At 38.6% G+C, this 21,538-nt stretch overlaps 2 protein-coding genes across 3 annotated transcripts in view; one reads left to right on the forward strand and one right to left on the reverse strand.

Annotated features, from left to right (window-relative positions):
* The window catches only part of MTREX (Mtr4 exosome RNA helicase), an 82,188-nt gene extending 61,618 nt beyond the window's left edge, over window positions 1–20,570 (forward strand). Inside the window, exons 20-27 of the mRNA XM_032769027.2 lie at window positions 325–435; window positions 842–1,030; window positions 2,234–2,397; window positions 4,017–4,122; window positions 8,169–8,225; window positions 10,570–10,732; window positions 19,050–19,154; window positions 19,649–20,570. Of these exons, the coding sequence (XP_032624918.2) occupies window positions 325–435; window positions 842–1,030; window positions 2,234–2,397; window positions 4,017–4,122; window positions 8,169–8,225; window positions 10,570–10,732; window positions 19,050–19,154; window positions 19,649–19,701 (948 nt within the window). The 3' untranslated portion in view covers window positions 19,702–20,570. The remainder of the gene's footprint in view (window positions 1–324; window positions 436–841; window positions 1,031–2,233; window positions 2,398–4,016; window positions 4,123–8,168; window positions 8,226–10,569; window positions 10,733–19,049; window positions 19,155–19,648) is intronic.
* The window catches only part of PLPP1 (phospholipid phosphatase 1), a 136,715-nt gene continuing 126,216 nt past the window's right edge, over window positions 11,040–21,538 (reverse strand). For both annotated transcript variants that reach the window (XM_032769029.2, XM_032769028.2), the window contains exon 6: window positions 11,040–20,286. In XM_032769029.2, the coding sequence (XP_032624920.1) occupies window positions 20,158–20,286 (129 nt within the window). In that variant the 3' untranslated portion in view covers window positions 11,040–20,157. The remainder of the gene's footprint in view (window positions 20,287–21,538) is intronic.

The following is a 21,538-nucleotide window of genomic DNA, read 5'->3' on the forward strand; positions in this document are numbered from 1 at the left end:
TAACACTGAAGGACCATGCAGTTAATTATAATTTGAGCATGACACCGCTGTTCAGTTAGTTTCACGTGGTCTGAAAATCTGTTACAAAATCAGGTAGGAAGAATTCTTTAGCCAACATTTCAACATGGGTTATTTATTCTGTTCCAGATACAATGTACAGTTATTACAACTCTGGAATAATCTGCAAAAGAAATCACAACTTGCTTTCTGCTAAGAAGATAGAAATCAATGAAAAATGAATTTTACAATGATTGAAAGGCATCAATAAAAATCTCCTGTATTGTTACTTTGTCATTTACCGCACTCTTTTGTTGTTGTTGTCAGGTTGTTCCTGTTTTGGTGCATCTTCTCTCAGCTATCAGCAGTGTGCGACTTTACATACCCAAAGACCTGAGGCCTGTCGACAATAGGCAAAGTGTGTTAAAATCTATACAGGTATGTAACTTCCGCAGTAATTTTAAAAAACAAAACAAGCAGTATACTCTAAACAGCCAGACACAACAGGGTGTGAGAACACTGTTTCTTATATTCACATTCAGGTTTGCTTCATGTCTTCAGTCATCTGAGATTTAGTGTTTTAGAAACAGAATACATGTAAAACATTGATTGCCTTCAAACAAAATGACTTACCTGATTATTTTAAAAACTGAAATCGAATGTGCCTAGTTTCAGCATATCTGAAACTTCAATAAAAGTTTCTTCTATACCTTAATTAGTCTAATTATGCTGTTTGTTTTGTTTTTCAGTCTGTCCTTTAAATGTACATTTTAATCTATAAAACCTTGTGTTGCTATGAATGTCTGCATTCCCAAAAGTGCATTTTTAAATCTTTTTGTTGCAGGAAGTACAGAAGCGGTTCCCTGATGGAGTACCATTATTGGACCCCATTGATGACATGGGCATCAAAGAGCAAGGACTGAAAAAAGTCATCCAAAAAATAGAAGCTTTTGAACATAGGATGTATTCACATCCACTTCACAATGATTCCAGTTTGGAGACTGTATATAAGCTTTGTGAAAGAAAAGCACAGGTGAGAGATGGACTATATCAGCAATTAGCTGAAGGCACAGCCAATAAGTGTGCTCCTCTCATTGATTACATTTTATCTGGAAAGCGAAATGTTAGTCACCCTCCCCCCAAAAAGCAATATTGCAGAATCTCAGTAGGTCTGGCTGAGTTTTCATGAAGTACACTTTACTCTTTGAGGTATCTGATAGAAAGTGTGCAAATCTGATCTGAAAAAGATTTATCTGGAAAAAATTAACATGGACCAGAAGGCTGCTCAGTTGTCACTAATCACAATCATTAAGAAAAATTAAGTAGCAATGTGTATAATACACATAATGTGCAGTGTCACAGATATATTTTAAAGTGACCAGTTTTTCTATACTTTCAGACTATTCCCAAAATAATTCCAGAAAGATTGATAGGCTTGGTGTAAAAGACTTTAAAAACTGATCCATATAAAATATTTGATCATCAAAATAAGTGAAATCATACACTGGGACAAATTCTCTGCTGCCTTACATTCATTGTAATCCCACAGAAGACACTCAGTGCGCAATTCTTCCATTCTTATTCATGCTGAAATAGCACCCTTTTTCTGTGAGTGTAGTCCAACAGTCCTGTTCGTTTTAATGAGTAAAGTGCTGCTTAGCTTGTTAGACCAGGCATCGGAGTCTGGCTCTGATTGTAAATTAGCCTAGAATTAGGCCGCCAGTCTAGTCTTCTTTAACTGTGTGGTGCCAAGAGGGCTGGGGACAGCTGTGCTGGAAAGCTCTTGGAGTCAAAGGATTTTTTAAATTTATGCATTTTGAAACTGATTATCCTACCCTACAATTATCATCAAGAAGGTGTCTGTCATCCTATTGGAGCAGTTTATTACAAGTTTTATGGCACAGTTTATTTATATTTGATTATTGTTGGATGGTCTTGTGGTGAAGGCACTAGCCTGGGACTCAGAATTCCCAGCTCTTCCACAGACTTCTTGTGTGACTTTCACCAGGTCATTTGGGGGGGGGGGGGGGTGTTCATCGATTCCCTATGTGTAAAATGGGAATGATATTTCCCATCCTCTTATGGGTATAGATATACTATGATGATGGAGGTCATATTGTTAGTACATGTCTTTAAAAGACAACTATCTGTATCTTTGTATTCTGCTGAAGTTGTCTTAAGTGTCTGTGTTATGAATACAGGGTCTGAAAATGTTTGTACACTTCTGGGTTCACAGATTGCAGTGGATATTAGAACAGCAAAGCGAGAACTAAAGAAAGCCAGAACTGTCTTACAAATGGATGAGCTCAAGTGCCGCAAACGTGTATTGAGAAGATTGGGTTTTGCCACATCTTCTGATGTCATAGAGATGAAAGGACGAGTTGCTTGTGAAATCAGCAGGTAACTGAAAGTTCCTATGGACGTGTTATGCGTACATATGCCTTGCTGAACCCTACTAATGCTTAACATATTATATTTCTTATCCTTGTTACAGCATGATAGAGGCCACTTATAAAAACCTTTAATAGGAATCCACATGTTAAAAATACATTTTCTGTGTATTATAAAGAACAGTGATTTTCTTTAATCCCTTCCAAAGAAAAAGGAATAAGCTAGTGAAAGCAATAAGATTCTAATATCCTAAAGATAAAATGTAATGGAGATTTGAACTGATAAGAAAATCATCTGTTAAAAGGCCAAGTCCAATGGCTTTTCTTTACAAAACCCAGGCCTTAGTCTCCTGTAATATTTACTTTATCAAATATCCTACATTATGCCATGACAGCTAGGGCCCCCTACGTGTCTATAGCCTAGTTCCTTGTGTTCCATTGATCCAGATTGCCCATAAACTCTTAGGTGTAGCAACAGTTATTCTAATGTCAGTTCATTGACACTACTGAAGAGTACAATTTAATTGATGCCAAAGGGCTGCAGGAATAGATGTGTGAAAAACAATAAATGTGATTGTAAGAAGGTAATGCATTTACTAGGCATGTACCATGTTAGAACAGGTATTTCAAAAAAGATTCAGATGGGAACTGTATCAGTTAAATCAAACTTCAGTATCTCAGAAAATTTGCCAGATTTATTTTGTACAAGTGGCTATATCCACTAAAAACTTGTAATTCTTGGTAAGTACAATTCTTTTTTAAAACTTAACACCACAGTGGTTGCTGTTTTGTGTCTGCTCCATGAAATTGTTGCCCTAATTCTTTCTTGCTATTGTGATGCATTTTATTACATCAAATAACACAGTAAAATTAAGCAGTACATAACAAGAGTTGGTCAGTAGCTTATGAAACTCCATACTTCCATGTAATTTAGGAATTGTTTGCTAATTGTCTACTTCGCTGTATTGAGTTTTTACATTTTGATTGTCATTTTGAGTTTTGCCTAGAAGAAGCCTGAAGTAAAAGTGCAACAGTATTTTAGCTGATGCCCAATCAAAGAAAACTCATGATTTGTCTGCAGATCTGTTTTTTATATTGCTCATGACCAGGTTTGCTTTAGATTTTATAAGCACACTGAACTGTTTGCTATATCCTATAATATCTTGAAAATGTAGATTGTATCCTGTTAACCATCTCTTCTCCAACAATATCAATCCCAGTTTCTCAAGGCTTTATCACAAACCAAATGTTCTAACCCTTTTTATTATTCTGTTGTCTTTTCTCTGGATCTGTATAATCTCCTTTATGTCCTAGCTGTCAAAGTGGTAACTAACACTGGGCATAGCTCCTGTAACAATTCACTTGTAAACTGGCAAGAGATTCTTTGTGGCTAAGTAAAGCTTTTTTGGTTTAGAAGGACTTGATTTTTTTCAGAAACATCTTTTCTCACCTCTCCTTTCCCTTCCCCAACAAATCAAAATCAATTTTCAGTTTTCCAGTAAACTGTTAAAATAAAAAGCTATTCTCTCTCTTGTGCACGCAATGTACTTAATGCAAAATGTACATAATTAGAAATACCACTTTAAGAGGTCTTTTACCTAAGCTTCCCTCTCGTTTTCTCCATTATAGTGCTGATGAACTGCTCCTGACAGAAATGATGTTTAATGGGCTTTTCAATGACTTATCTGCAGAACAAGCAACTGCATTACTAAGCTGCTTTGTGTTTCAAGAGAATGTGAGTTACTTTTCGGAAGTCATAGATTTGTTTGTTTCTATCAAAGCTATAGTAGAACAACCAAATTCATGTTCCAGTAAATGCCAGGCCCACACTGAAATCAGATTTCCAGGTTTCCACTTTACTGAAGTACAGACCAGTGAGGGTTGCTGAATGGTCCAATTATAATCCAGCATTGACCCTTCTCCTGCCTCTGCTAGAGCTGTCACAGTATTCACCTAGGAGTAGGCGGTCTTCTCTGCATTTCTGATAAAGTCTTTAAGGTACTACAAAGACAATTGTAAATTTTGAAACCATAGGCATCATTATCAACCCAGCAGGATAAATCAAAAGCTGATTGGTGTGAAGTTAATAACAGTAAGTCCCTGGGGGAGAGAGTATCAAGTGAGTTTTTACTGCCAGAAAATTAGGTAATTATAAACATGGTGAAGTACAACTGAAAAAAAATCAATTAAATGTGTTTGAGTTGTGTGATGAGCAGTACCCTGATGATTGCAGGAGCCAGCTCCACAAACTGAGTCTAGCAGCATATTAGGTTGTATGAAAAGGAAAATAAGTTTCAAAGAAAAGAAACAATGATATTTCCTATGGAAAGTGTCAGGCTGCATCTGGAATATTGTGGTCTGTTTTGTTGGCCTAAAGCGGTCTTTAAAAAGATATCCACGAATGAGGGGAAAGTACAGGAAGGTTCTTCCACCATCTTATGGTAGTAATTTTTATATAACTAAATAAAAAGTAGTAGTATTTGGCAAGTTGTGATAAAATCAAATTTTAGCAATCCCTCTTCTCTCTGAGAGTAGCACTTCCATCCCTCTCCTGGAGTTGCTTTAACACACGCACACTCACTCACTCTTTGTGAACAGCTTAACATAATCTAACTTGGGTACTTCCAAGGTGCCTGTTGCCATGGGTACTGTATCTAAAAAAGACATAAGACTCTGAGGTGAAACGTACTAGCAGAGTCATTGTACATGGTCATGATTTGAAGCTACAGGACAAGGTTTAAACTATATTTTAGGAACGACTGCTTCTCCTGGAGAGTGGTTGGAAAGTATAACAATCTATTTTGAATTACATAGGAGCAAGTAGTATAAAGGAAGTGGGTATACCATGTATTCGGAATACAAATTACAATTGGTTATGCCTACATCTAATCTCTGTGAGTATCACTGGGAGTGCTGAGCGTTCTTACAACTTGGGTGTCAGTGGAGACGGGTGATAGCAGTTAGCAGCCAGTAAGTAGGCTGGATGACATAAATTGAGTTTCTGTGGAAGTCTCTCATTTTGGGGGAGAGTTGGCTTTTTTTTTTTTTTTTTTTTAATGAAGATAATTTCTGGGATAGCATACATGCAAAATTCCTCCTCTCTCACTCAGACATGGAGAATGATGACCAGTCACATCCAAGATTTTCCCACTCTCTAGGGCTCCCTCCTTTTGCGTGTCAGTTTTAATTTCTGCCTTGCTCAGAACACCACATAAGAAGCCACCCTAAGTAGGACTTCTAAACTTCTTCAGCAGCCCTTGTAGACTCACTGGCAGCCATAGACTTTGATAGAACTGTAATGTTCTGGTGCAGTGACCTAAAAAGCCTTAACTTTTAGAACCATGGTAAATTCAAGTTGATAGTAAAGGAAATATGCACCATCACCACTGAAGCTAAGGATGAATCCATGGACTCCATGAGGCTGGCAGCAAGCTCAGTGGCCAGGCATAAACACTGACATAAACCGCAAGGCCAAAGCTGCATACCTCAAAATTGTCAGGTGTAAGCCTATTTAGGGAGATGCCTAATGAGGTCCTAGCTAACACTGAGAATCCAAGCACTTGATCCCTACTCAAGAAAATTCCAAGTAGGTCTACAGGCCCCCTCATGTACAAGGGTGGAAGCTCTTTTCATCTCAACCCATAGGAGAGGGACTTTTTTTCCCCCAATAAAGTTGTTCTTTTTTTAAAAAAAAAAAAAAAATTGGAATTGAAAATATCTGTTAGCATGTCTTACACAAATGATTTTGTTAAACTATTTTCATGAAGATTCAGGACTCTAGTCACCCCAAGGAGTTTAATCTGTTGCTGTCTGGTCCCCATGCAATGGGGCTGTTAATGAAGAGCCTCAAGCCTGACACACGCATACAGTCCCCCCTCCCAAGAAGCTAGAGTGAAGATTTCAATGGAGGAGCAGCATATCAGCATGCACTCTCTGTTTTGAGGGAAAAATCATACCTACACTGAAAACTTTAACTGTCAAGACACTGCCATGGTTCCAGTGTAGGTAGCAAATTTGGATTTACAGCAAAACTTGTATTAGGGTTGCCACTACTGAAAACTGCAGAGTATTTCTAACTTTTTACATGCAAGTCTAGAATTCTGACCTGTGCTGTTGTGGACACCAGTAGAGCTGCTGAAAAGCAGAAAACACAATACAAAGATCAAGTTTTTCAGATAAAATCTAAAAGTCTGAGATGTATAGCAATCTGGAGGGTCCTAGCCCTTTTAAACTTTTTGTACTGGCACATTTGTCAACTTTTAAAATGTAATGGAAATAAAAATACACCTCTTATAACAGCTGACCCATGTCACCTCTTTGAAATACCCAGCCTCTGCCTGCCAAACTTTCTAAATCATATAGCTTGTCCTGGATGCCCCATTATACTAGCTTCTGATTCAATAAATAAAGCTCAATGACATAATCTGCAATGCTGTCTTCTGTTTCTGTGTTTTCCAACATAAAAGAAAATGTTCTAGTCATGGAAATTTTGATTGTTGAAGTGTTTAAGAAGACATCTCTTGTGAGAGAGGAGTAAATACAGCTTTTGTCAGAAACAGTATCTCTGTGTTTACTGGCTTATAAAATTATACTAATTTCACAAAGACTTCCCTCATTTAGAACTGAAAGACATTTTCTAATTTTACTCCAGTATTTTGTGGGGGGGAATCCTCACTGGGAGGATTAGAGACAAGTCATAATAATGACTGTATATGATGGACTTAAGTAAGAGTTACTCAGAATTTTAATAGTGCCTCTTTCATAAAAGTATCAAGATCACACATCTTATATTTAATTCATTTCATAGTGCTAATTGTTGGCAAGGATTTATTGCGTTTGAAATTCAGAATAAATATTCCTACAGTAGTAAAGCCAGTTCCTGTAAATGTTAATGCAGTTTGTTAATGCTAGGTGCTGAATACTTCACTATTTTCGCAGCTGATACTTGAAGAAATTCAAAGTATTTTCCTGTAGTGATGCTTAGTATTGTGAACATTATTTTAAAAAGATCATTCATGTAAGATATCGCTACAGATGGATAGCAAAATGTGGCACCTATGTTGACTCTAGAAGTGAAGAGTCGCAGATGCTAATAATTTACTGTAATGGGAGTGATGCCTATGTACGCCATTTCTCAGGTGTAATAGAAAGTTAAGTAACAGAACACATAATAACATATTATAGATTGTAAAATCGATTAGTAACAGCAGTGAACCCAGGCTCAAAGCAGGACACACAAGGCTGTTGCACTTGATTAGCCTAGAGATTCTTATTCATACCCATTGACACTTTATACATCATTCTTTTAAAAATAAAAAGTCCACCTATGCATTTTTCTACATTCTTAATTAAAAGTGAAGCTTCAAATTCATAATAAAATGGCTGTTGATTGGTACATTCTAGAATAATTTATAATATTGACAATTCAAATGTAAGTTTTAACAGAGGGACTGTCTTGAGTGTATCTAGTACAGAAAAAGAATGCCTTTTATTCATTCCCATTAGCATGTTTTCTTTATCGAAAGTCTTTCTTTTGTGTTCAGTTAATTTATATTTTAACTTTCATGTTAAGGATACTTGGAGAAATGAATAGATGCTCTATTTTTAAATAAACATACTTGCAGAAGATTCTAGTATTTGTGATAACAGGTGTGAGGTGCATTAGAAAGATTTAATGTGGTACTAACATATCTGGTAATGTTGTAGGTTTGATTTTGCATTTAACTTGATTTAAATTGGGAATATGGAGCTCATGAGTTTGTCTAATGTTTTCTTTTTCAGTCCAGCGAAATGCCCAAATTGACAGAGCAGTTGGCAGGACCGCTTCGCCAAATGCAGGTAGTTTTCCAGTGAACATCTTTGAATTCAGTGGGACAACTCACTGGCATAAAGTTAAGCATATGCATAAGCGCAGGAGTGAGATTTAATTCTGGTAAAATTGGTGAATTCTTTGTCTAATTATACTAGCACAAGACTTTCCCATCATATTAGTGGATTTTGTTGTTCTTGGTTATACAATCCTTTTTTGAGGCTTGTGCAAATTAGAGGGTCGTAGCTTCTGTAATTACAGCTTGTTGCACACACCAGGGACTCTGTGAATTCTTCCATTCCCATTCCCACCCCATCAGGGCTCCCTGTGTGCCACCCTCCCATCCCCTTCTATTTCTGGGACTCCCTGCAACTCCCCATAGTCAGGGGTTTGCTGTGAATTCTAATGCCCTCCACTCTCCCTTCCCCCTGGCCAGGGACTCTGCCCCCTTCTCCATACCAGGATCCCCCAGTCTCCGCCACCCCTTCATTAGGGGTTGTGTCTCTCATATTCTCTCCTACCCTATAACAGGGTCCCCTATTTTTCCCCCATGCTAGGAGCTATATGCATGCCCCCATTCCCTCCGCCACCCTATTATTGTTAGTCTGGGATAAAAGTCATTCCAAGGTATCAACATGTTAAATTCTATTGGGAGGATGAGCAGGGTAGTGCAGTTGTCATAAGTAGATAGGTAAGGGTTAATTTTCTTTTACCTGAGAAGGGTGAACAAAGGGAACCAAACACCTGACCAGAGGACCAATCAGAAAACTGAGTGTTTTTAACAAGTCAGGCGGGATTTGACTCTGAGTCTTGTTCTCCCGCGTGGTGAGAGTATCTTTCCTTCTTATCTCCAAAGCTTCTTCTAATCTTCGACCAGTGTGAGTACAAGGAAAGAATGGTGACTTTGTAAATTGTATTTACAGTGTTATTGTGACTGGTTTTAAATATGGCCTATTGAATCAGACGTGTTTTCCTAATCTTTAAGCAAAGAGCCTGATAATTGACATCTATGCAGTGGTAATTTTTCGTATTTTTCTTCTTTATATATAAAGGTCTTTTTGAAAAACCAGTTGAGGTTTGTAGGTTTTCTCTGGTTAGGCTTTAACCAGAAAAAAAGGGGTGAAATTCTTTTATTTACTTACTAGTTGATGCACGCCCTTAGGAAGTATTGGCCTCTTTGTTTTATTCAACATTAATAACTGCACCCCAGCCTCACCCAGGGAGGGGAAGCTGGGGTATCAATACACGATGGATCAAGAGAGAACTTGTATTTCCGTTTGAATAGGAGACCAGGTTACTTGTCTTGGCGCCGTCCCCCAGGACGATTATTGGGGCTTCAAATAACAACAAAAAGAACAAAAAATGTAGCACAAACAAAAGATACAACTTAGTAGCTTGGGGGGGGAGTTCATGTTAAGCCCCCAATTTTGGATGCTAAGGTCCAGATTTGGGACAGAGGCTTTATCACAGGAGTGCAGTAAGGTGTTTATTTGGGTGCCTTCAATGACATGTTTGCTCTATAGACTAATGGCTCTCAACCTTTCCAGACCACTGTGCCCCTTTCAGGAGTTTAGTCTTGTGTATCCCCAAGTTTCGCCTCACTTAAAAACTACTTACAACATCAGACATAAAAATACAAAAGTGTCACAGCACACCATTACTGAAAAAATTGCTAACTCTCTCATTTTTAACATATAATTATAAAATAAATACATTGGAATATAAACATTGTATTTACATTTTAGTGTGTAGTATTTAGAGGAGTATAAACAAGTCATTGTCGGTATGAAATTTTAGTTTGCACTACCTTCACTAGTGCTTTTTGTGTAGCCTGTTGTAAAACTTGTCAAATGTCTAGAAGAATTGATGTAACCCCTGTAAGACCTCTGTGTACTCCCATGAGTACGCATACCCCTGGTAGAGAGCCACAGCTGTAGACAACTGAAGAAATCCTTGAAGCTGTGTCTCTGCTAACCAGATGCAATCAGCTTCATGTGCCCCTTGTTTTTCCCCTTTTTGGTTTTCCAGTTTTCCCTGAAATCAGTAGGATTCTGGCTGTTGATGGCCTAGAACACATTACCTGAAATTTTGAAATTGATCAGATGCAGAGTTCAAAAGTTACCATGTTACGTTCAGACATACGTAAACGGAGAAATGCCATCAAGTTGTGTGGAAGCCTTCATGAGCTTGGCCAATTAATATGCATCATTCTTAGATTTTTACATATAAGTTAATAACTGCACTGTAAATTGCTTGGTTACATTTATTCTAATGACATTTCAAATTCTAGTGTAAACAATGAGTTAGTTTCTGATTTTGAAGAATTTGTCACACTGCAACTTGATTTTAAAATTAAACCTTTTATTGTTAAAGGAATGTGCTAAAAGAATTGCCAAAGTTTCAGCAGAAGCTAAATTGGAAATTGATGAGGAAAATTACCTAAACTCCTTCAGACCCAACCTAATGGATGTAGTATACACATGGGCAAATGGAGCTACTTTTGCTCACATCTGCAAAATGACCGATGTCTTTGAAGGTATGTTGCTTTAAAACTTCCATTTTATGAAATGTTAGTAGTTCACAAATTCTGTGTGATTGACTTCTGTTCTTTGTGATGTAGTTCAAGTTTGCATTCCTCTGTTGGGGAAAGAATTAGGACTCTGAAAGGCCCAAAGCTGGTTCTGACTATCCTTCTGAAAGTAAATTACTCAAGCCAGATATTTCAAGTATTTGCTTTCTCTGTAGTAGAAAACCACAAACTTTTTCTTTGTGTAGAAATCATTTCAAGTCTACTTAACTGTTTGGTAATTTGGAAACTATAAAATATTTGACTGACCCCTTGATAATAAATAACCAATTTATTTAATCCAAAAGATTACCATTTATAAAACACAGAAATCCTAAACATTGCAGTATATTGTCCTTACAAGAAGAATTTTAATGCCCAGTTTTCTTATTCAAAGCAGAAATGTTTGCCTAAACAAATCTATAACTCTTGTTACATGAGTTAATGATGACCAGCAAAATAGGATGCAAGAAAAAGTGGAGAGTTTTTTGCTTCATAACTTTAGTTTTGTAGAAGTTAAGTCGTTAGCACTTAATTACAAAGTCAGAGAAGAAAATATTTTGGAAAGAAGCTAGGAGGGAGTCTTAAAAATGTACTAGATAGGGAAGATTCTTTACTTAAGTCAGCTTTAATAAATATACATCCTGATTTAATTTCAATTGTGATTACAGAAGGTCAGTTCTCCCCTCCCCCCATCCCTCATCCAATTCATTGAGTTGCCATAGTAAAATCAGTTTTTTGTTTCCATAACAAAGTCAACAAAGCTGATTCATTTTGACATCTAAAGGAGCAAAGTTGTTTTCCTGACAGTTTGATTTTTAAAATATGAGATGCAAAGGGACTTGATTTGTATTCTGATGAGAGAATCCATTAGATTGAGTTCAGTGTCTAATGCACTCAGGAATATTTACGTATTGCTTACTGACAAGTAAAAATGTGGTGGTGTAATTTTCTGGCTCTTCTCTGTTAGATACTTTAGGGACACTGCATGCAGTTTGATTTAGTGGAGAGCACAGAATGTGAAATTTGTATTTTGTAAAGCCTTGTAGGGAATTCTTTCAAACCTTTTAACTTGATGCCAGAGTCTCAGCTATCAACATTTTAGAAAGCTGATCCCTACTGATACTTTTTTGTATTTTATTGTTTTGTTTGTTCTGTTGCCAGCTCAGAAAACTACATGGGTTATCAAAAACTATTTTCCTTTGAAAATTGAACACTAGAAGATTCTTTAGTTTACTTTTTGCTTACTAAGCCCAGTTTGGTGCTATACAAAATGTTAACTTTAATAGTGTTACAATTGATTTCTTCCTCAATAACATTGTAAGGCTGCTAATATTATTTTATTACTTTTTTGTGATGCACCATGATCCAAGCTTTAATTTATGGGAGGAAAAATGAGTGAAGAACTGAGTGAGAATTAAATATTAATAATAATTTGCAAAGTGCCATACAAATATTAATCCGCGGAAGACCCTCTTAAGCTGTTGGTAGTTTCTTAGGTGCAGCCACTTCAGAGAATTTATTCCTTCCCCAGCTCCCACCTATTCGTTTTCCCAGTGATGTTCCCTCTTCAAAACAGCTGCATGATTTTGCATTCTTGCTCTTAGTTCTCCCTTTTCTTCTTTGTGCCTTAAAATTCTCAGGTAGAATCTTATTTGGGGAGAGGCTTGCTATGAAAGTGGTGATTGACAATAGTGAAAGATTTCACTCCCTACAACAAAACCCCCAAAAGGCTACAAACCTTTCTAGTTTTATCCACAGCAAAGGTAACAGAGAAGAGACTCCTGACTCCAGGGGTAAACCTAGGTATGGATCACCAAGGGGAAGCCTGGACCCAGGAAGGGACTAGTCCCTCCTTCCACCTCAAACCATTGGTGTGTCTGCAGTAGGGTTCCTAGAAATAAGGACAGGGTATCACTCGTCACAAGCAGATGGGAGTCAATCCGCTTCAGTATAAAGTTCAGCACAGATCTCAAGATGTCAAGAAACGCACAATACTGGTTGCTATATCTCACTTTCTAAAGCTCTGCCAGTAGAACTTGTGTTTCAGGAAAGGTACTCAGAACTCTGTATCCCTGATCTTCATAGTAAGAAGATGGAGAGGAGTTTGGGCCACCTTAAGATCATAAGGAGGCCAGAACAGTGGGATGAAGACACTAGCTCAGGGGTCCCCAACGCAGTGCCCGTGGGCGCCATGGCACCCACGAGGGAATCTAAATGTGCCCATATACTGGCTGTGACACCTCTGGATGACACCACTTGCTGCCGACAAGTGACGTCATCAAGAAGCGTCGCTGTCAAAATGCCACCGAAATTTGGCGACATTTCAGCGGATGCTCAACCGCCGCCACGGTCCTTCGTCTGGCACCTGCCAGACGAAAATGTTGGGGACCACTGCACTAGCTTATACTCTTATCAAAATTTCTGCACGAAGCTTAATAACAATGGTGGATCTGGCAGAGATTTAGAAGCTCCTTCCTATTAGCACTGTCATCATCGGTTTATGGTTTGCCAGCAGAAATAGTCACTAGCAAAATAAAAGATTGCACTTTGGTCTGTCCTTTGCCCTGTGATACTCACAAAGGTATTGGCAGTGATAATAGTTGGGCTGAGAAGTCTAAGACTTAAGTTCTGCAAATTCTTGAATGACATACTGTTAGACTGTTACTGGTAAGGAGAGAGCAAATAGGATTCACATCCTGTGCTGAGTATAAATGCTTCATGACCTTTGTAACCTTGCTTGGTTACCTGTTAGGGCTCTGTTCAATGTAGACAGGCCTGTAGATATTTTTGAACTTCTGGGGCTGTGGAGAACACAAGGAAAGGCGATTGCTTGCCTATACTACCAGTGGGTCATGTCATTTCGTGATATGAAGCATGTGTGTCAGTGAAAGGAATCTTCTTGTTTCATGTTCATTCAAGGATTCAGCACAATGGAGGGAAAGTTCACATACACATTTATAGCCTTTCTGGGCAGTTTAGTGCACTGTGTGCATAAGCATCCAACTGGCCTCACTTGCAGACTCTTTTTATGCTAATTGTACTCAGGTAGCCTTTTTTTATTAGGTTGACCTTAAGTATGGCAGAGCCAGCGCTTTACTGTAATACTCAATACTCTCCAGGCAAGCAGCGTCTCCACTACCACATCTTATCCTTATGAAATCTCTGCTGATTCATTAGCCCTGGTGGCTTTTGTTTTTTGTTCATCAAGGAGTCTGAAGGGCAGCTGGAGTTTAAGGCGTTAGATCATTCCTAATGCTTAATTCCACTGAGGTTGAGGGTTGTGGGCCATTATGTCCTTGATGTGATTTCATGGTTACATAAAGCTTCCAGCATGAACCTTACCTAATTCCTTTGCCTCTTTTCTAATGGTGTAATACACTTTCAGTGAAGGCAGCAACCCCCAGGCCTCTGCAAGAAACTGGGCCTCAAACCAAAAATTGTCTCACTCCTTCCCTTTTCTTCTTTGAAGAAGGGAAACTTCTACTGTTGCATTATCTTGCCCTAGGATTCCACTCCTATGGCTTACATCACCTACATACACAGGTAAAAGACTGCAAGTTCCTCCAAAGCAAAAGGACAAAAACAGAATTTCCCCAGTTCTAGGGGCTGGTCTATATGGCAGAGTCTCCCTGTGTTTGAAGGTGGTTGTGGAGAATCAAGTTAGCCACCATGACTGTGACATCTCAGGCAGCAGTCCAAGCAAAATGGTGCTCAGCATCGTGTCAGTTTAATTATTATTTCTTCATCGTAAGATCAAAAACGGGGGAGTTTGTGTTGCCTTTGATCTTAAGAACCAGTGTTTTAATAATGATTAGGTGACACGCTGAAACGCGTGTCCTAGCTTGCCCTGCCAGCAGTGCTATGGCCAGCACTGTGTTGGCTAGCACTTTTCTTCACTACTCAATGTTACCGTGTTCAGTCGGATTCGGTAATTGTTGAAATAAGGAAATTTACACATTCTTGCTCATTTACTCTGAATTCCTGGCCATCGTTAATTTATGCGGGAAATCTGATGTGTAGTGCAGTGCCAAAAACCTACTAAGCTGGGTTTTCTGCGACCAGAAAACCTGGCAATCAGTACTTCTGGACTCAGCAGATTCCTCCTATTGAGAGGCTGCCTTTCTGACCACTGGAAGAAATTGTATCCCTTGGCGATACGCTCCAAAGGAATGTGGGAGGAAACAGATGATGGAAATCAAGAGCTACTCCCAGCTATCTGTTCTTCCTGTGTTTCCCAGGTCACTCTTGGCTGAATAAGCCACACAAAAATTAAAAATACCATTTTCCCATTTGTTACATACTGCCTGTGTTCTGAATAAGAGGACTGCTGGCTGCAAATGGGGAACAGAGTCACAGCCCAGGTTGCTGGCTATTAGCTGCTATGGCTACCCTAGCCTGGTAACTCTTTGCAATGGTGGAGCCAGCAGACTTCTCCTCTAACCATACAGGTCTATCTTTCATCTTTTGTGAGGGTGAAGATGCATGATTCTGCTCTTAAGAGGGTTGTAAAAGGAGACAATTCCTGCAGAATTGTCCAAAAATAAATGCTGACTCTGAGGATTTACCCAGACAGAGCATTGTGGACCACACTGCACCTACATTTTATATCGAAGCACCTGAGTTTCTGCAGCATAGTGGCACTGAATCCTGTGGTACATTGACATAGGGGTTTCAAGTAAATTAAAAAACAAGCTTTTATTGAATTGAATATGAAAATGAATAATAAAATAAGGAACCCTGTGGATATTATGATTATTAAATACAAGTCTCCATTGAAGGGCTTGTCTAGATGTTGGCAGTAGGCCAGTGCATATGAGGGAACTTCTAATGCGTGTTAGCAATGTCCCCATAGGCAGAGCATGGCCTGCTAGTGAGCTGTAGATTTATGCCCTGGCATGCTTCGCACTATTTGTCTGGACAAACCCTAACTCTTTCTAATTTAATACTGCCCCATACTACAGATTCTCTTCCACACCGAAAGCAACATGTAGTATGGCAGGATAGGATGGGGTGAGAACTAGAAACTTTGGCATGGTGGTAGGAGGCATTTGGCACTGAGGACAGAATTAATATCTTCTGTTCCCCTTTGTGTTATGGGCAGGGGTAGACATGAGGATCTGACATTCTGGGGGGAAGGGGAGAGCATAAATATTTGCATACTTAATTTGTTCCTCATTATTACAAAAACACCAAATTGTACTGCGTTAAAATGCTGCAAAATGATGTCTTGGTTACTACCCTCGTTTTTTTCTTCACAGCATGTGGCTAGAGGAGGGTCTCTCTCAGTGGGTATCTTCTTCACTATTACGTGGGAGACAGCTCCATCCTGCTCCAGGTTTTTTGTGCTCTGGACCAGCAGGCACCAGGGCAGGATCTCTGGTAGAAAAATGAGGCTTTGCATCTCATCAGCAGTATAGCTTCATCACCAACAGTAGCAATGAGGGAAGCTGTAGGGTTGATGGGGGTTGGAAAACTTTAACAGTGATGGTGGTAAAAACAATCAATCAAAAGAATAAATTGATTCCCCTCTTTTTGGAGCTGGTCAACTCTTGAGATTTTTGGTGTGTAAGAAATTTTGGATTTTCAGAAGTTGGGTTAATTCCCCATTGGAATAAAATCAAATTTGCTGAAACTTTTCAGAAAGACAAAAATGTTGATTTGGAAATAGTGAAATATGGTGTTTCGGGCGGGGGGAGAGGGAGAATAAATGAAACTGACATTGTCAGTTTGAGGGTCTGTGGCAGACCTGCCATGCAGACTGTCCTAGGGTTGGGAATCCCCAGAGCTACCAGAGATCTGAGCCACAAGAAATCTAGCTTGTACTACAGGCACAATAGCTAGAGATGCTCAAAATATCACTACCCCCTACTACCATAGCCATAGCAAGCATTTAAAAAAAAAAAAATCATCAAAAGTAACCTTTCTATGGAAAGATGATTGTCACTTTTCCGGATAATTTTTACAGCTAGAGATGTATAAAAGTCATGAAAGCCTTGAAGGAAACAACCACTAGGCATTTTACACACAATTAGCTCTTTTTCCAGAGCCTTTCCTTCACTATAAACTGAATGCCTGACTCCTGCCAGTACTCCAGTGGCTGGCAGGCTACCTGCCACAAGCTGTAGACGCTGGAACACTCGCATGTTTCCAGTGGAAACCTGCCTGGTGTTTGAACAAGTTTTATCAAATCTGAAATAGATTTTGGAAAACACTTCTGAGCAGCTCTGTCCTTCTACATTACAGCTGCCAACTGCGGTTCCTAATGTTCCTGTTGCAGCCTGAGCCTTTGAGTGCAGGAAGCTGTTTCCAAAATGGGGGGTGGAGTATTGTGCATCTTTCCCAAAGAAAGGTTTCTTGCTAAATAGTAGCAGCATTGATTTGTGAATAGAAATCAACCCAGTCCCTATCAATCAGAGGTAAAGGGGCCATGACAGGGTTTTATACTTACAAGCCATGGTGGGGTAAGGGTGGAGGGGACAGAAAAGGGACCTAGAGTTTTGAAAAAGAAAACTGCCAAGCAATAATCTGTTTCAACATTTATAGAGTGACTTGTGTTTTTTAAAAGGAAGATAATGTAAGTTTAGGAGTAATTGGCTGCTGGTAACAACTTTGTTTTGAATGTACAAAAGCCTGTCTGCAACGATCCCAGCTATAATGAAGCCTGTCTGTGGAAGCTGGTGCTTGGTAGAATTATATTCTTGTAAACAGACTGTAGCAGGGACTTCCAGAAAACGGAGTCGATGTTTGCCAAAATGCAGCGTGGCTATGCTCAGGGGAACTGCTGATGGTTCACTTATTTTGGACTTTTGCTTTGTCTCAGTAATTGACTCCATATGGTTTTTAATCTATAATACCAGCAAGCGGTTTTACAGATACTGTCTCCTCACAGGAGTTACTCCTGCTGTAGTAGATGACATAATGGCAGCAATGAATGCGTTCATATGCATGCCCATGCCTTAACAAAACAAATGTGCGCAGGCTTTCATTGAATATAGACAATTGTGGAATTAGGGCTTTATTTTCACAGTGTCTCTTTCTCTCTTTAGGCCTGGGTGGCAGAGATGAATTACTCTGAACTGTCACTTACACAGTCTTCTTACAGACCAGTTTCTGCTTTGTAGTGTCAGTTATCTGTGGTGTCACAACTCTGCCTGAAAAAATTCATCAAACAGAAGCTTGTGCACAGCAGAAATTTAGGTGAAAAATTACACTGAAGCATCTTGTTCTCCATATAGCTATCACTTCAGTGCCGTTTACAGTCAAACTATTCAAAGGTGAAATCCATACTGGACAGATATTTCCACACCATAGACTAGCTTTAAATTAGATTGTAACAAAGCAGTAAAAATCGTCTAATAGTACACACTACTTACTTACCATCCCTTCTGTTTTAGGTATATCAAGTACTGTGCTTCCATATACTTAGTTATGCTTCACACCCGTACAGGATGGGGAACATGTCATGCACTAGAATCTAGTGCAGTCTCCACTAGCCCCATTCATTATCCCAGTGCCAGCTCACTTCCTCTGCTGCAAAGTCTTTGACACCTACATGCAAAGCTCATCTGTTCAGTAATTTCCCTGCTTTATATCCCATTGCTTTTAGAATCAGATTGCCCATTAAAGTTTGAATAGTGGACAACTGAATCCACTTCAGGTAGTGAAGGAAAGGCTCTGGAAAAAGGGCTGGTTGTGTGTAAAATGCCTAGTGGTTGTTCCTTTCAAGTCTATCTCTGTTTCAGCTGTTCATGGCTTTTATTCTATTTTATATATCTTTGTCACTTGTCCAGACAATCTTTGCAGCTAATCACCTTTCCATAGAAAAGTTACTTTAGATGGAGTTGGAGGTTTTTTGGAATGCAGTGTTAGGGTTGAAGGAGGTATTGATACTTTGAGCAGCTCTAGCTCTTGTGCCTGTAGTACAGGCGTAATTTCTTGTGCAATAGTCAAGCTTTCTAAAACTCTTGAGCAGCTGAGTGAGGTAAGTGACAAAATTAGTTCTTATACATGGCCCATAAACTTAATTTCTAGAAATGAAAGCTGGAATGCGGGAATGTAAGTTAGCACATGAAGTCAGTGGTTTTAAAATGGAATTCTGTTACAAATCCAAAGCATTGTACTTAAGTAGGCCTGAACTTGAACTGTTTTAAGGATATCCTTCATGTAGAGGCTCAAGTTACATCCTATAATTACATTAATATGTCATGTAACAAATTTAGTCAACTTTCTTGTTGCCATTAAGTGAAGTGACAGCTAAAAAACAATGGTTTCATTTTTTATCTAGGTAGCATAATTCGTTGTATGAGGCGGCTAGAAGAATTGCTTCGACAGATGTGTCAAGCAGCAAAGGCCATTGGAAACACAGAGCTGGAAAATAAGTTTGCGGAAGGTATTATTTAGAATATGGCTATAAATAGAAGGGGTGAAAGCATGTGCCTATGAACTAAATCCATTTCAGCTTCTAAAGAAAATATTCAAGCCAAGTTCTTCCCTCTTGAATTATTGAAAATGCTACATTATCTGAGATGAAAGCACTATTTTAATTTAACACATTGTCTACTTGATTCTTTGTATAGCAGTATGAGTGCTAGAAAGTCGGACTTGGCTTTAGAGAGTTTATTTGCAATAGGAGTAAAAAGCTAGCTTTTTTCCCCCCATAAATATTTAGTAGATTTATGCCTATAACTGCTTAAAAGCATAATTCATCTACCCTTCCAAAGGTAGAGTTTCTCTGTACTTTATCCATGGGTCTGAAGTCATAACTTAGTGCACATAGAAGAGACAAGTCTCCGGGCCTCTTAAAGGTACCACATTATCTAGTGTCCCAAAGTTCAGCTTCTACCTGTATGACAGTAATACTGATCTGTTTTTCCTTTTTGATAGGGATTACCAAAATCAAGAGAGATATTGTGTTTGCTGCAAGCCTCTACCTATAAGAAATCTATTTTCTGGAAGACCATTATGGATTGGGAGCAATCTGAGACTTGCTCACAGAGGAGAATAATTTTAGACTGGTGGTATCAGGCCAGTTTGCCATCTTAACCCCCAAGACAGACATTTAATGGTGCACGTATTTAAAACAGGAAGCATTCTAGCAAAGCAAATTACATACAGTGCTGTTTGTACATAAGTGTTACCATGTTATTTTAATAAAAAAAATTACATTTGTTTTTATAAGCAGTAAGCTTGAATTAATAGAATTTAAAGATTTTTAAAGCTATTACATATACATAATGCTGTTATGTTACTATATACATGTAAAGTGAGCATCCAAGAGATATATAGCAGCAGCAGTCCCTTAAAGGCATTTATTTATTTTACATAGGGAGACTCATTAAATCATTTTTCTTTTAGAAAGCAGGATACTTCACAGCATCATGCTCAGCAGTTCTTCACGGTTGGTGATTACTGCCATAGTGATTTCCATTTGTTGGTGTCTCATGTAGAGTTGTATGCGAATCTTCTTCTTTGGGTTTAAAGGTACATCCCCTCACTTTGAAAAAATCTGATACATACACCACCTAAGGGAACAAATTATACACTGTTAGACAATGGGCAAAAGGTTTTACAGGATTCTGTCAACTAAAACTATCCACGTTAAGGATGTAGTCCTACATTGTAAGTTCTTATGCATTTGGACTGGTCTTGTGTAGTGGTATGTGGAGCCAGGGCACTAAATTAACTGGTTCTGAGAAGAAAAGTGACTACAAGAGCTATTTACATTGATCAACTATCAGAAAATGTGTGAAATCTATCCAGATGACAGCTTGCTCATTAATTTTCCCTTGTAGTATTTTGGGATGCATGTATTTATGGTGAAAGTAAAGTATCAGAGGGGTAGCTGTAAAAGCAGCAGAGTGTCCTGTGGTACCTTATAGACTAACAGACGTATTCACCCATGAAAGCTCATGCTCTAATACATCTGTTAGTCTATAAGGTGCCACAGGACTCTTTGCTGCTTATGGTGAAAGTAAGTTTAGCTCAGTCTACTTATTGTCTGACCTCAATTTAAGATTGTTTCGTACAATCAAGGAAGTGCCACACACACTAGTTCCTGGAGAATCACTACAACCTTCCTTATCAGTGGATATTTTGAAGCTGTAAGTTGCATGCCATCAGTGTGAGTGTTACTGCTTTCCAAGTTCACAGTTCAAAGCGTTCTTATAATTTTATATTTAAATAAGTTGCAAATTGTTATACATACTCCTAATGAAGCATTTACTTTACTTTATAAAGCAGAATATCTGTGGTTAACTTTATGCCATTTATGTACTGTGCACTCAACCCAAGCAGGACAAAATATTCATAGAGGCCTATTAGCATCCTCAAACCCTATTTGAAATTGACAACCTTTGTTAAAAGTAAGTTTATCTACTGAATAAAATATTAAGCAGCAGCTGGTTGCTGCCAGTTTTTAAAAAGAGTCAAACACTGAACTGCTAGAAGGCACTAGCTAACCCTAACCCTGGAACCAAAGTGCTAAACCTAGTCTTTGACAGAAGTAGCCTCTTCTGCAGGTGCAGACTGTATTTTCTTCATTTTAGTTCAAAAGTTGAGAAACCAGGAAGGAGTGTCGTCCTTTTCCAATCTATGAATAGAACTAGTAAATCTCATCCTCCCACCTAGCTTTTAAAGTCCTTGATGCCCAGAGCCTCCCATGCCACTTTCCCCACTATAGCTGCCTAGCAGCAGACCTGGTTCCAGCTTCCCTTCACAGCGTTTTTCAAATTTTGTACAAGTGTGCCCATCTGCCATTCATTTATGGCTCTCACC

Source organism: Chelonoidis abingdonii, chromosome 6, assembly GCF_003597395.2.
Source record: "Chelonoidis abingdonii isolate Lonesome George chromosome 6, CheloAbing_2.0, whole genome shotgun sequence".
In the NCBI taxonomy this organism is placed as follows: domain Eukaryota; kingdom Metazoa; phylum Chordata; order Testudines; family Testudinidae; genus Chelonoidis; species Chelonoidis abingdonii.